Source organism: Bombus vosnesenskii, unplaced genomic scaffold, assembly GCF_011952255.1.
Source record: "Bombus vosnesenskii isolate JDL3184/JDL3185 unplaced genomic scaffold, Bvos_JDL3184-5_v1.1 scf7180000013352, whole genome shotgun sequence".
NCBI classification, from domain to species: Eukaryota; Metazoa; Arthropoda; class Insecta; order Hymenoptera; family Apidae; genus Bombus; species Bombus vosnesenskii.
In genome coordinates this window covers 955,357-968,859 of record NW_022882988.1, presented here as the reverse complement: position 1 = coordinate 968,859, position 13,503 = coordinate 955,357, and the positions used below count along the sequence as shown (strand labels likewise).

Genomic DNA, 13,503 nt, shown 5'->3' with positions numbered 1-13,503 from the left:
GGATTACTTCCTCATCCTCGACTAAACTATCCGTAAAATTGAAACGGACATGGAATTTTAACGCTCGATTAAGCCACGCGTTCGTATTCGTCATAACGTCCAAGCTCGGATCGCGGCACCATCGTGAGTTTACGATTCACCGTAAGAACTCTTAAAGCAGACGATATCGCTCGCTTTAAATCTGCCGGCACCGCAAAAATATTCCTCGCCGTCGAAGAACGCGCGTCACCATCCGCTGCACTAGCGAAAATTGTTCGCCATCTATCCGACACCGCTCTCGCTATAATTCGATCAACCGTTTCTCGTTCGAAGTCTCAAGGACGGACGAAGGTATCCAGTTGTGCCTTCCAACTCCTTCCTTCCCGCTACTTGGCTTCGTAATTAAAATCCGCTGAAGCGTGCTTTTCTTTTTAAAAGAATTTCGTTTTAAACGGTAGAATTTTCTCTATTACAACCGCCGTTATTCGAATATTCTTTTCAAAGAAACCAATGGTTAAAGATATTAATTTGTTAAAATTATTTTTCTTTACCAGTAATCTAACGTTCCGTTATTCCGACTTTTTTGCCATTCTGATAGCTCAAATGTGAGAGAGCGTACCGAATAAGAAAATCGTAGACGGTTGAGAAAGATTCGGAAGCGAAGGATACCGTTCTGCATCGCATTCGGCACATTCCATCGTAAGGTTCTCGTCGAGAAACCTTGAAACGGACATCCTCGTTAATCGTGACTCGAAATCCATAGAAACTCCGGAGATCATTCGCTGCGATCTTGCAACAGAATCGTAATTTATCGAATCTATTTACGATATCAGCGAAAGATTACGGCGATTAAATTCACCTTCGTGTCGAATTGTTTCGAAACGAGAGCACCCGCCAATCTTTGAGATTAATTAATAGCGATCGAGTTCAAAGGTTTGTTGGCGTCGTGGGAGGGAAGTAGAGAGCCGGTGGACGTGCCGCGTCTCAAGATACGGATCTGCACGGGCAATGTTCATTAAGCGATCAAGGTCGCAGGGAACAAGAGTCCAGTCGAGTCCCCGTAGCCCGTATAATCTTCCGCGTATTCCGTTTATTGCTGAATGAGTGTAATGGTGTCCTGCATACGGAAATACGCTGCTACTCGACTCTACGGTCTACGTTAAACGGTCTCCACACGATGAGATTTATCTCGAGACATGACTCCATATGAGATCTCGCGCGAGACGAGAGGTATCACGATACCTATTCATAATCGACAGCTTCGAAACCTCGCGAAATACCGTTTTAACATTTATGCGAAAAAAAATTGCAATTATGGATCACACGAGACACACGTGATAAACGCGCTTTCAATTTTCTAATTTCCGTGTTGTTTGATGTCTACTGAAGCACTCTAACGTAATTACATAGTTGCAAAGAGAACTCGTTAATTTCAAGGATTGTTATAAACAGCTGATTAATCTACGAGATTTCGATATTTTTCACTCACTATCTTTGAAGCGTGCAAGGAAAATATTCAGTGAAAAAACCTCTACGCATATGTTTAGATTGGTCTCAAATATTACCAACACGAGCATGACAATTGCGTCTCGTTATAGTGCCACTGAAATTTCAAAATGTTTTACATAACACGCACGGTATACGCATAAAAATTTTCTGCGATAATTGTCGTAAATGTTGAAACGACGTTACATAGTTTCAGAGCCGCTGTTTACGATAGTCGATCCATCTCGTGCGAGACCTAGAGGCATGCTTCGAGGTAAATCTCATCCTGTAGGTGCTGCTTCAGGGAAACAGACAGCTTGCTGGGTCTCTCTCTCTCTCTCTCTCTCTTTCTCTCTGCTTAGTACACGCACAGCGTAAGCAGCATAAGCTTCAACGCACAGTGGACACACATTGGACTCGTGTCGTACGCCTATTTGACTCGCCGTGTATCTGATGTTTAATAAACGACAGGTCAACTAGAGTGAACCGTGCAGCTGTGGCCACTAGCTGCTAGCTATTATGTACCTCGATTCATTATCACTGGTCTCTGTTTGTGTACGTTAAGTTTTTCGTTTCGTTACTGTCGCTCGGTAGTTTCTCTTAATTGAAACGTCATCCAACGATACCGAAGTGTTCGCAATCGCAGTTTGAAAAGCCGTGGAAACGCAGTCTGCGGCTCGAGTGTCGCTCGATAACGCGAGCCGCGTTTAAACTCTTTTGCAAATACCGCACTGATTTTCTCGTATTTCCTGATTTCAGCGCGGAATGACGAGGTAGACAACGCGAATCGAAACGCAAACTCTCTCGAGGCCCCCGTTGAAAATCTCCAAGCAGGTAAGCGAACACACGTTACTCGTTTGCTATTAACTTATTGAACGAGGAACAATTAATTTACCATTCGAATTGCTAATCCTTTAAACGTAATATCAGGTCGTTCGAAAAGCTTGTAGCGTAGTATAAGAAAAAGTAATCCTTTCAGGATCGAATATCATTTAATCTACGAGAAAAATCTTCTTTATCGATTATCAATGATATGCTATAAAACGCTACGAAATAACATTTTGCGTTGTCACAACTTGGTCCTTAATGAGTCAAGGTATTATCCAGTTAACGAGAAAATTAGATGGCTCGAGATCCCACGAATCTTTCGAGTCATCCAAGCTGAAGCTCTTCCAGACATTCTTTCGCGGCATTCCTTTCTCAGAACCGCTTCTCCGGGTTTACGAAGAAGGCAAGGGGAATAAATTTTTACGGAACCCGCGGCGAGTATTTCTGAGCGGCATGACCAACAATCATTCCGCGAGGCGCAACAATGGTGCTAAGCCGCAAATGCTCGCCGGTTTACGACGCGATGGCCCGTCCTTCGGCCGGTGAAAGTCTGCAAGAATTCGCCCTCGATCGTGCCTGCGAACTTCACATTGAGATACGCTCGTGACGTGTCACGATCTGGTTCGGGACCGGTAATGAACGCCTCGTGTCGGCGTCCCAGGGCGAAAACGAACAACGTGGTCGAACTATCTTCTAGATTTTAGATGTCGGAGTCACGATTCTCATTCCCCGCATATTTCTCTGCTAGTTGGCGATTTCGTTCCACGGAATTCTGCCCGAGTATCTGCTCGACCGTGTTAACCTATTAAGAACCAAGAAGTGAAATCATTCGTAAAAGTTGGAAAAAACGCAACCTCGTTGGATGTGTCACTTGTTATTAGTTAATTATCGTAAAGCAACCTATTAGTTTATCAGAGTTAAAAACGTATTAGAACGACGTAGTGACTCGCGACGATTTGAAATATTTTTTAGAAAAATACATTGAAAATGACTGCAGCCGAAATAAATTTCTAAAATGCAAACTATTGACCAATCTATAGCCTGAACGATAGGAAATAATCAGTTTCGTTCAATCGATTGCATCTTCTATTAACGTCCCATAGATTTCTCTCGATAGAAATATTATCAGTTAAAATTACCATCGATAACTAGCGTACGACGATTACGAAAACGATTGGCACACTATTGTATTTGTTATAATTATATATTTTACTATATTTACATTATAATTAATTAGGCGTCGTGAAATGTAGAACGTACATTTTGCAATCACTGCAAACGATTGATTTGCTATTAACGAGCGACAAGCGAAGCGTCCAATAGTTGCTAAATATCTGTCGAATCGAAACGAATCACTGATTTCTAATTCCTTGACTGGCATCGATATTTTTCTGCTTCTATCAAAGCGTTAGTCACCGCGCTTTTCTCTACGTTCTCCGTTATCTGCTCTTCGATTCGCCACGGCTAAAGTGGAAAAAAACACTCGATAAGGGGTTATTGTTAATTTACCAGATAAAGGGAGAACAGCCTTGTACATTGCGAACTGACGTGACGCTGGTCGAACACCGAATCAGTCAGATAAAACATCGCGTGTCCAGCGGCCGTTACAAATTGATACTCTGATGTTTAGTTTCGACGTCGATCGATGCGGTATCATCGTAGGGACGCGACAATCTCGTAAGTAAGTAGATCGCCAACAGAAACTAGAACGCGAGCATCGAAATTTCCAGGAAAGTATGATAGAAGCGAGCGCAATTCCTGAGAAAACGCAACGAAGATATCGTTACATCTCTTAATTTCCGTGTACATTGTACATACGAGTGATTCACGCAAGTATTTCAACACTTATCATAGAAGTCTTTTATGTGTATGTTTATCCATCTATGACATAAGGATGTATTATATAATATCAAGCATTTTAAGATTCTGTCGATACCCCTTACATGTGTATATACAAGGTACAGGATATTTACTGCAAGCGTATATTTAATAAAAAGTAAACGTTGTAAATTTAGTCGTCTTAACGTTTGTTTAAACGTTTTTATGATTTCTACGAAATACGTACTTGTACCAAATATCTTTCAACTTCCTCGTAAGTTTTCATATTCGTTTGAAATTCTATCAATATACGCAATGGCGAAAAGTCGAGTCTCGTTACAAAATTAATGAAACTTGCAATGGTTTCGTATAACACGCGTATGATATATCCGTAAAAGATTGCAACAAGTGTTAAAGTACTTTCACGAATTACCGTATATCGGTAAAACGAAGAGGTGGATTCACTGAAAGAAACGAGGAAACGCGTACTGTATGAATCGGCGCGAATAAAAAGCTGCTATTGGCTGTCGGAGTACGTCGTATCGATATCGAGACACGTAAACTCGCTATTCGTTGCCCCGAACCACACCATTATTTTCATCAGTCAGCGTATTTTCTTTTTGAGCTATCGCCGACACACTAGTTTCCCTTAAAAAAAAATAATTGGATAAGATTCTCGAGGTGTGATTCGTTTCCTACTCGTCTCGCGAGCCGCTCCCATGAACAAGAACGGACGAAGACCGCGTCATCGGTGTATCGAGGCACGTACGACATGTCGCTGACTTCAATGCCAATATTTCCGCATTCTGGAATCTTATTTCTCACTATGGGATATTTATCGCCTACCTGACGCGTTGATAAATCTTTCAGATACGATGGTACTACACATTTTTCTAACAACCTTTTGTACCACCTAGCAATTATTTAACGGTGAACTGCCATGCAGCCAATGATAATGTCATAAATACGAGTATGAATCGTTAAAACTTGAGAAATAAATTTATTTCTAGCATTTTGTGATTTTTTGTAATATCAAAGTATTTTTTAGTCTTCGTACCTAAAAGAATTATGGGAATATTCTACTGTAGAAAGCCAGACTTCCTTTGACATTTTTGTACAAAGAATCTCTACCTTCGTCGGTGTTCTGCACATATATTCAACTATATTCCTACAAATTTTAGAGACGAATAGCGACAATTGCTGGTAGTGTACAAAGCTTGGAACGTTTTCGCTTAAGGATAAAATCTTCTCACGACTTGCATCGTTCCTTTGCATTCGTTCAAATAAGCTCAATTACATTGACTTCGAGAATTCGAATGCAGACTTTTGCACGTATATTTCTACAACTTCGTCTTTCTCGAAGCTTTGCGCTGGAATATTCTCTTAAAACATGGGTCGTCTGTATTTTACTGTAACTTACTACTTACTACGTTTCGTTCCTTCTACCCCGACATGTCGTAAAAATTCTCGCTCGGTATCGAAATACGACTCGTTTAGAGCCAAAATGTTCCGTCGCAAAAGGTCGCTTCTCGTTGGCCCTTTGACCCGAGTGTCAACGCCAAGCGAGGGAAATAATGTGGGAACCATGCGATTGCGCGATCAATTGGGTGCTGGGCGTGTAAAATCGGAGTAACGGTGGCTGCTTTGTCTGCCACGAAACCAACCTTTGCGATTCATCGGCGAATCAGTGGAATCAATTTCGCTGTACGGACCGGCTAGCCCGATGGTGTTGATCGAAAGCTCTTGTTCGATCGAGGGAAAAGCATTCGATCGTTTGTATTTGAAATTGTCCACCTACGCACATACGTCACGTGGATTGGTTACTTTCCAAATTCGACATATTATTATATAGATATATGTGACGAACGAGTTATCTCATGCATAACGAACTATCGATAAACACGTCTTGTGTCGTTCGCACATTATCGCATAGTATTCGATGATACAACAAAACGAGTTGACAAACCGTTGCGAAGAGGATTTGGTTACTTACGCGTGGTAGTTGAACCGATCGGAAACCAAGCCACGTTGAAAGGCCGCGCTACCAGCGGAAAGTAAATTCAGTAGAAAATGGATGGACGGTAGGAAGAATTTCGCAAACCGTTTTCTCATAGAGGCTCGCCGTAAAGGGAAGTTTCATTGGTAACAAAAGGCCACGTTCGCTCGTTCGAGCCAGTAGGCGCTATAAAATTAAAGGCACTAAGGAAATCCTTCGGTGATCATCTGCCGGCGGGAAAGAAACGGAAATTGAACGTTTGACGAGTGCAGCCGGTTGACTCGAGTGGCCTGAAAGTAACGCGAACTTCGTTTCGCATTTTAAAGGATTCTTTTCTTGTTCGTGGTCGTGACGTCGCGTGCACGCCCGTAAAATTCGAAGGGAAAAGTCAGATAGACCGTGCGATTCGTGATGTAACGCGTGAATCAGAGTGTGAGATTCGTAGGCCAAAAAGGATTTCATAACGCGGCTTAGCGAGATCCGGCCTCCCTTATCGAATATTCTTTAGCCGCGTGATTTAACGAGCGACGTTTTACCACCGTGTATTAAGTGCAGATAACGTAACCACTTCTCTTCTGTTTTTAAACCTCCTTTACTCGAGCCTCTCGAAAGCTGAACTGATTAAAACTTCGGTTTTTAACTTCGGTTAACGAAGACGACCACTCGTCCATGTGTCGGAACTCGCTACGAGTTCAACGAGCGATGTATTAGGTCGCCCGAAAAGTTTCTTTCGTTTTATAAGGAAATAACGGATGCACGACATTTTCCGTTTTATATTATTTTATCGAATTACGTATGATCCATTTTGTTCTATCAAAATAAAGATTACAACGTTCGACAGATTAGATTTCGTGTTTGTATAAACATGTGTCGTTGTAAAAGACGCGTCTGTAAAAGAAAGACACTTTCCGGACAACCTAACACTTCTGTCCATAAGTCAATTTAAGCTTACGACTAAATTTTAAACGTAATTTGTAGCAAGATATAGGTTCGTAATACTTAATAATACTCTTAGACGCATACTTATTACAATTGACAAATTAGTTTTCCTCGTAGTACTCGCCGGTAATAATTTCATTTTGTAATTACAATTGATCCATTTGTCCATCTATATCTGCTCCGTATATGCATATGCTCTTTTCATTAGTAACGCCACTGTAATTGAAATAATCCTTCGGTCTTGTTTATCAAAGTTCTCGATCGTCATTGATCGGCTGTCGCGACATGAACGACGCGTACGAAGAAACGATGAATAAAAACCAACGATTTATTCACCGTCTGTTTCGATATGTTACAACTTGTCTTAGTACTCAATGAATTTCTTTCAACAGGAACCACGTCGATTACAATTACGCTCGATAGCTGGTATAAACGGGTCTGTTTAGCTGGCAACAGGCGAAACGTATGCGCCAGACGTGGCCGAGGTCACTCTCAGATCTGCAACGTGATATTAACCCTTCAACGCGGTTCGACGTATAAAGTTGCGTCCTACTTTTCTACGCCTAAGTATCCGGAGAAGACAATCGGGTTTTTCGATGTACAAATCACCGGACAGAAACCGGATAATAGGTCGAAATCGTTATGCAATTAAGGACACACGACTGACTCCTTCCACGATCGTATTCGAGCCCGTATTTAGTCGCGTCAAGCTTCTCGTTCAAGAGCCTTTTAACGATCGAACGGTTCTCGATGCGCAAACATAATGATCGTTCTTTCAACGGAGATTAAAATATCGCAACGCGTTAAACAAACACTCGATCCACGAAACGCGATGATTTATTGCTTGCCAAGCAAAGCGTACGTATATACTATTCGAATGACTCATTTCCATTTCGCAAATAAAAAGATCACGGCGTACTGCGCGAATTGATTTGACAGCGACTCATAAAAGTATTCGAATACTTATGGAAGTCTTTCACGGATATATCGTGTGTATCGTGAAAACCGTTTTCAGAATTCATTAGCATCGTAGGAATATTTGACTATTCGACTAATTATATTGGTAATGTTTGAAGCTGAAACTGAAAACCTACAGAGAAGCTACAAGATATTTATATTTAACGCACGTGTACATCTCGCAGGGATCAAGGTACTCAAGGACAATCAATTATGGATTATAGCAACGAACCACGATATTTAATGAAACTATTCTTAACGCTAATTGTACGTTTAAGACGGCTGTTCGTGCTATATGCTGGCCTTTTATCAAATGTATATACGTTTACGGTAATTATCTTGTAAATTTTATATACATTCCTGTTTGAAACTGTTGAGACATCTTTAAATACCTGCGCGAGGCAGCGTTGGTAAACGACAAAGAAAACATTGGACAGAGAAAATAAACGTAAACATCGAAGTTTAGTCTGTCTGGAAAACGATCAATCATTTCATCGCGATGACGCCGATCGACGCAACAAAAGGACGTCATTGCGCAAGATAAAAAATAACAATTAATAATCTACGTGCAAGGTTCTATACTTTCGAGATATCATAACATTAACCGCGATTCGAATCTTTGGACGTCAAGGACGAACGACTTTTAGTCTCCGTGACATAACTCTGTCACTTTTATCTCCTGTCTAACAGTGCCCATTTTGGAAAGAAAATATTGCCCGACTCGTTGCGACAAACGTAATTGACGTGCATAATGACGTAATTTACGGTTGCGATCGGTGTAACCGCGGTTATCCGGGTGCGCCAGAAAAATCATCTAAGCATGAAACGATAAACGTTCTTTCCTTCGACTCGCGATATTCGTGTCCCAGATCACTTTCGTCAGTTCTCAAGCTGTGGCAAAATTGAGAGAAAATGAAAAAGAAAAAAAAAAGTCGAAAGGCTCGTGATAAAAACGATCCTTGTTCCTTCAGAAAAGCCAAAGGGCTTTTCCCTTTCCACGTATTCGTAACGTATTCGTAATCATATCGCGGAAGAACTATATTCAATTAGATCACGAGATCGCGAACTTCGTTTCGACAGAGGTCTTTATACGATCGGTCAATCTGTCATTCGATGATACGTACATGATTTTTATTCAACTTGCAACGTTAAGGTGTTCGGAAAATTATTGCTATAGATACATCTGTTTATAACGGTATTATCGAATTATCTTAATTAATCTTTTAATACATCGAAACGCCTCGGACACGGTGGTGAATATCAATAAAAGACACCGTAAATCAAGATATAGATCAGTTTTTGTAATATCAATTTCGCCATGTTCCAAGTCCAACTTCACGCTACTATACGTGTAGAATGCGTCATTATCTAAAAAGTGGAAAAATGATCGGGAGTCGTTTTCGTTACGAGCTCTTTAATTTTACTCGTCGTTAAATATTACACCGTTAATTCTCCGCAAATTCTCCGTAAATCGGTCCCACGCCAACAGGTTAGCGGAGTCTCCGCTAAGATGGTGACCAACTTCGTCATTGCAACACGATCAACAGAGTATCCTCTGTCGTATCTCGTATCGAAAATTCGATCCATAAATATTACTTCGAAAGCCAATTATAGCTATCTCACGATCTCGCAGATAAGTGCGCGGGTTAAAATATCGATCCGACGATATTAAGTGGACGCAATAACGGAATGGTTAGTGCTTCCTGTTCGTGTGCTACGGCACGCACCACCTGGTCGCATCGAGCTTTCCAAAGCCGCGTAAAACTCGCCCGATTCAACTCATACGCTTCGCACGGTTGACACGTTCTGGCAAGATTAATCAGCACGGAACGTATTCGTCGATATTTCACGTCACACCGCGATTAATAGTTCTTAACCTTGGCGTGACTCTGCTTTTTCTCTCACCTGGGCTCCCTGGCGTAACTCATTCCAGTGGGAACCGCGCGTTCTGCTCTTGGAGCGGTACAAACGTAGAATCTGTTCCGTAAGTAGCTCAACCGTAAACAACGTTATGTCGTACGATTTAATAGCTCGAAGCTTGCATTTGTTCCGATTCGAACGTCAAAAATTTGTTACATAATTTCTTTGTGAAATTATCCTTTTAGATGCGTAACGTTATAATATCGTATTTTATGTTTCTTCGTGAGAAACGTAACGTAAAAAGCGTGAGTGAAATCTCGTTAATTTCGGAAGACGTAATTCATGATTAATGTAAAAATATGATAAACGCGAGGTTTATTATCTTTTTAACGCGAGATTGTTTAACCTGTTTAATTTCTGATCTGACAACGATATTCTACTTGTTTATTTCTCTACTCGTATAAAATTCAGATACGCATGTTTTTGCCGATTAATCGTGTCCGTACGACACATCAGCTTAACTCTGTTGTTCCGTTTCTTCGTCACATTCGTATCCGTTTCAGACGCCTTTCCTTTTCCTAACATCGGAACAAATATCGATACTTTATTCTTGTTGGAACGTGTCGGATCGGCAAACAGCATCAAATCCAATACACAAAATTAGCAAATAGTAAACTACATACACATATCGAGAAGCAAATATTTATATCTGTATTTTAATCTTATCTATCGAAATCTAACTTTCATCTCGGCTCACGTAAACTCAACCGAGCCAAACTTCAACGAGTCGACCGTCGTCAGGTTCTCTTCTCCATTTCTCAACCTCTAACATTCCCATCAACTTCGAACTTCTCCAGCCGTTCCACCAAACTAACCGTAATAAAACCGCCTCTAGCATACTTATTCCAGAACAAGCTGGTTTTCCATTTAGCCAGGTAGATCCAAGATAAGTTCACCGAGAAGATATTTCGTAATTTGAATCTAGGTACACCGATCTCGGATCGAGGACCGAAAACGTGGCCGCGACACGTCGCAGCGGCCACCGCTTTATCCCTTCTCCTACGAGCGCATAACGCTTGATGTCGGTGCTAACCACGGAAGCTGGCCTCGACGAGCAATGTCGTCCAGTCTTACGAGAGCCTTCTTACTAGTAAGAACGAGTCGTCGTCCAGTGTCCCTTTCACCCCTTGCTTCAAGTTAGCCTTTCTTTTTCTTCGAATCGGTTCACCAGGGTCGCTCAAGCGTCTGACCCGTGTTTCTGACCCCTGACGCTCTCTCGAGTTAGCTTTTCGATCGAATTTACGAACGTTTAATGGACGGTGCTTAGTCGGCTTGAGGAAAATCGAAGAAGCTCGCGTCGAATGAGTTTGTTAAGAAGCAAGAATATTCGGTGCAAGAAGTTATGTCATCCGCGGAGAAGCCTGACATTGGAAGCTTCCTGGCGGAAGCCCGGTTCTCGGACGGAGTCGAGGTCAGTACTTGCCATAATTACGTAGAATTGAAACTGTCGGAAGCCAGGTTCGATCGGTAACGCGCGGACAGAGGGATGTGACCACTTTATGGATGTTCCTTCTGTCAACGAGCAGAGCGAACAAAACGTTACCACTTCAGATACACGTGTTCTCTTCTTCAGCGATAGAGTAGAATGAAACGTCCTCGTGATCGCTTTAAAATTACCTTTCAAGAGTTTCAGATTGAACAGGGATATAACTTTGAAACTCTTTCACAGAGAAGATACGCGGAAGATTATACAGAAGTACTGGCCAATGCACGAGTGTGAAATAGACGAATTAACGACCAGCGATCAAAAGCATCGCTTGTTACAAGAGCGATCTTGTCACTTTGTAGAATCGACTGTATCAAATGTACGTTGTATACAATTTAACGTACAGTGTCCGACGAAGGCATTCGAACATTTGCTAAAGAGATTTTTTACCAAGATCAATGTGTATGCTGTATCTTAATTTTTCACTAAGCGTGTGTTTCCAATAAATAGGTCTTATTTTTAATATTTAGTATAAACTTGTGATTTCAAATTTGAAGCATCTAATCACGACGATCGTGCCTCTTATATCATTATAGCGCTAATGAAATTGCAAGAAGTTACGTATAACACACGCAATGTATTCACGAAAGTTTTCTACGGCGAGAGTTGAAATACTTTCGTGGACCACCGTAGCTTCGATCTATTCCCGTATCTCCATGTGGAACCGGTCTCACGATTCGCAAACACCGTCGCCCAGCTACGCTGAAAGCGCAGACGTGACTGATTAAAATTCCCGGTCAAACACCAGCGGATGAAACTAATCGGTTAGACGTGCCTACCAGAAAGACGTTGCTCGATACAGCGCGTATGTGTCCCAGCGATCGCACCATATTTGTACCGATATCGAGGATACCGAGCTGCGGTGTCCGTCCGTTGCACGTAAACGCAGATCTGGTCGCAGTTCCCGTCGACAAGTGTCTGTTGCTCGCAGAATGCTGGAATGCGAAACTCGCGGAGTCGAATTAAAACGTCACCGACCTGTATCGAACTTTACGGAAACATCGTATCCAACGGATTCACCCATTTGCAGAATTCCGTTCCTATTCTCGTAAAAATAAAAATTTGATCGTCGCATACGCGTATAGGTGCGGTAAGAATCGAAATTAGCGGAGTTTCCGTCAAACCGCGAATTTTTATGCGAATTCATACTTTTGACAATGTAATTCAAAAAATAAAACCTCGGTAGAAAGTTGTTTCACTTTCCAAGAATCGTAGAAAGCGCTAAGCTTTGCATATTTTATGCATCTTTTCGTATTATGCGCATTCTGCGCGATTTTGTACTTTCAAATTTCTCGTAAATGTGCAAACATCCACAGTCTAATGATCGAAATACCGGCTGACAGAAATAGGAAACTCGTAGGTGCAGTTCGTCCGTGAATTACATAATGTGCCGGCTCCACGCTTTCTGCCAGTCAATGGAATTTCCGATGGCACGTGGTGCACATCGTATCGCGATATCGAGGAACAGTGCGCCGGTTGCAGGTGTATCGGCGATCGGTACCATCGTACGGCAACCAGCCAAGAATGTTAATCAGAAGTTAGCGGGAAATGTGGCACGCGAGCACGATTTAACCGCGAAACGCAGGCTTTTCATCCTGAGTCTTTGATTCTTTGCCATATCAATTTCCTATGTTAACGAGCTTCCTTCGAGTTTTACCTACAGATAACACTTTTACAACACGAAGATTATGTACCGTGTTAAGCAAAATACTATTATCTCGTTAATAGCAAACAAGTATCGTTACATAGACATAGAAAGTTTCACATTCTGTTGGAATAAAATAAAAAGCCGATACATGAGATAAGTTTTTCTCTGACAAGATAACAACTGATTCGTGTTTTAAAGATTTTTCTGTTTGTTTGAAAATTTTTGATACAGCTCGATATAACAGCATATTCCCGGTATTTCCACTATCGATAGAGGATAACAATTTTCTAAAGCCAAGTTCCATCGGAACTATTATCTAAAAATCATGCTACCGTTATGTGTACATACGAGTTGTATTTTGTTTATATAGTATTACTCATTGCTACGTCATACTGTAAATTGGTGTTGCGAGTTGCTGACTAATATATCGTACGAAGTCTACGTTCG

At 41.4% G+C, this 13,503-nt stretch overlaps 1 protein-coding gene across 2 annotated transcripts in view; it reads left to right on the top strand.

The window, feature by feature from the left end:
- Window positions 1-13,503, top strand: part of LOC117236732 (serine-rich adhesin for platelets) — a 60,093-nt gene that overhangs the window by 37,608 nt on the left and 8,982 nt on the right. The window contains exon 6 of one of the 2 annotated variants that reach the window (XM_033499926.1): window positions 2,224-2,298. The exons of the other annotated variant lie outside the window; for it this stretch is intronic. Coding sequence (XP_033355817.1) covers window positions 2,224-2,298 — 75 coding nt within the window. The remainder of the gene's footprint in view (window positions 1-2,223; window positions 2,299-13,503) is intronic. 2 annotated transcript variants of the gene reach the window in all.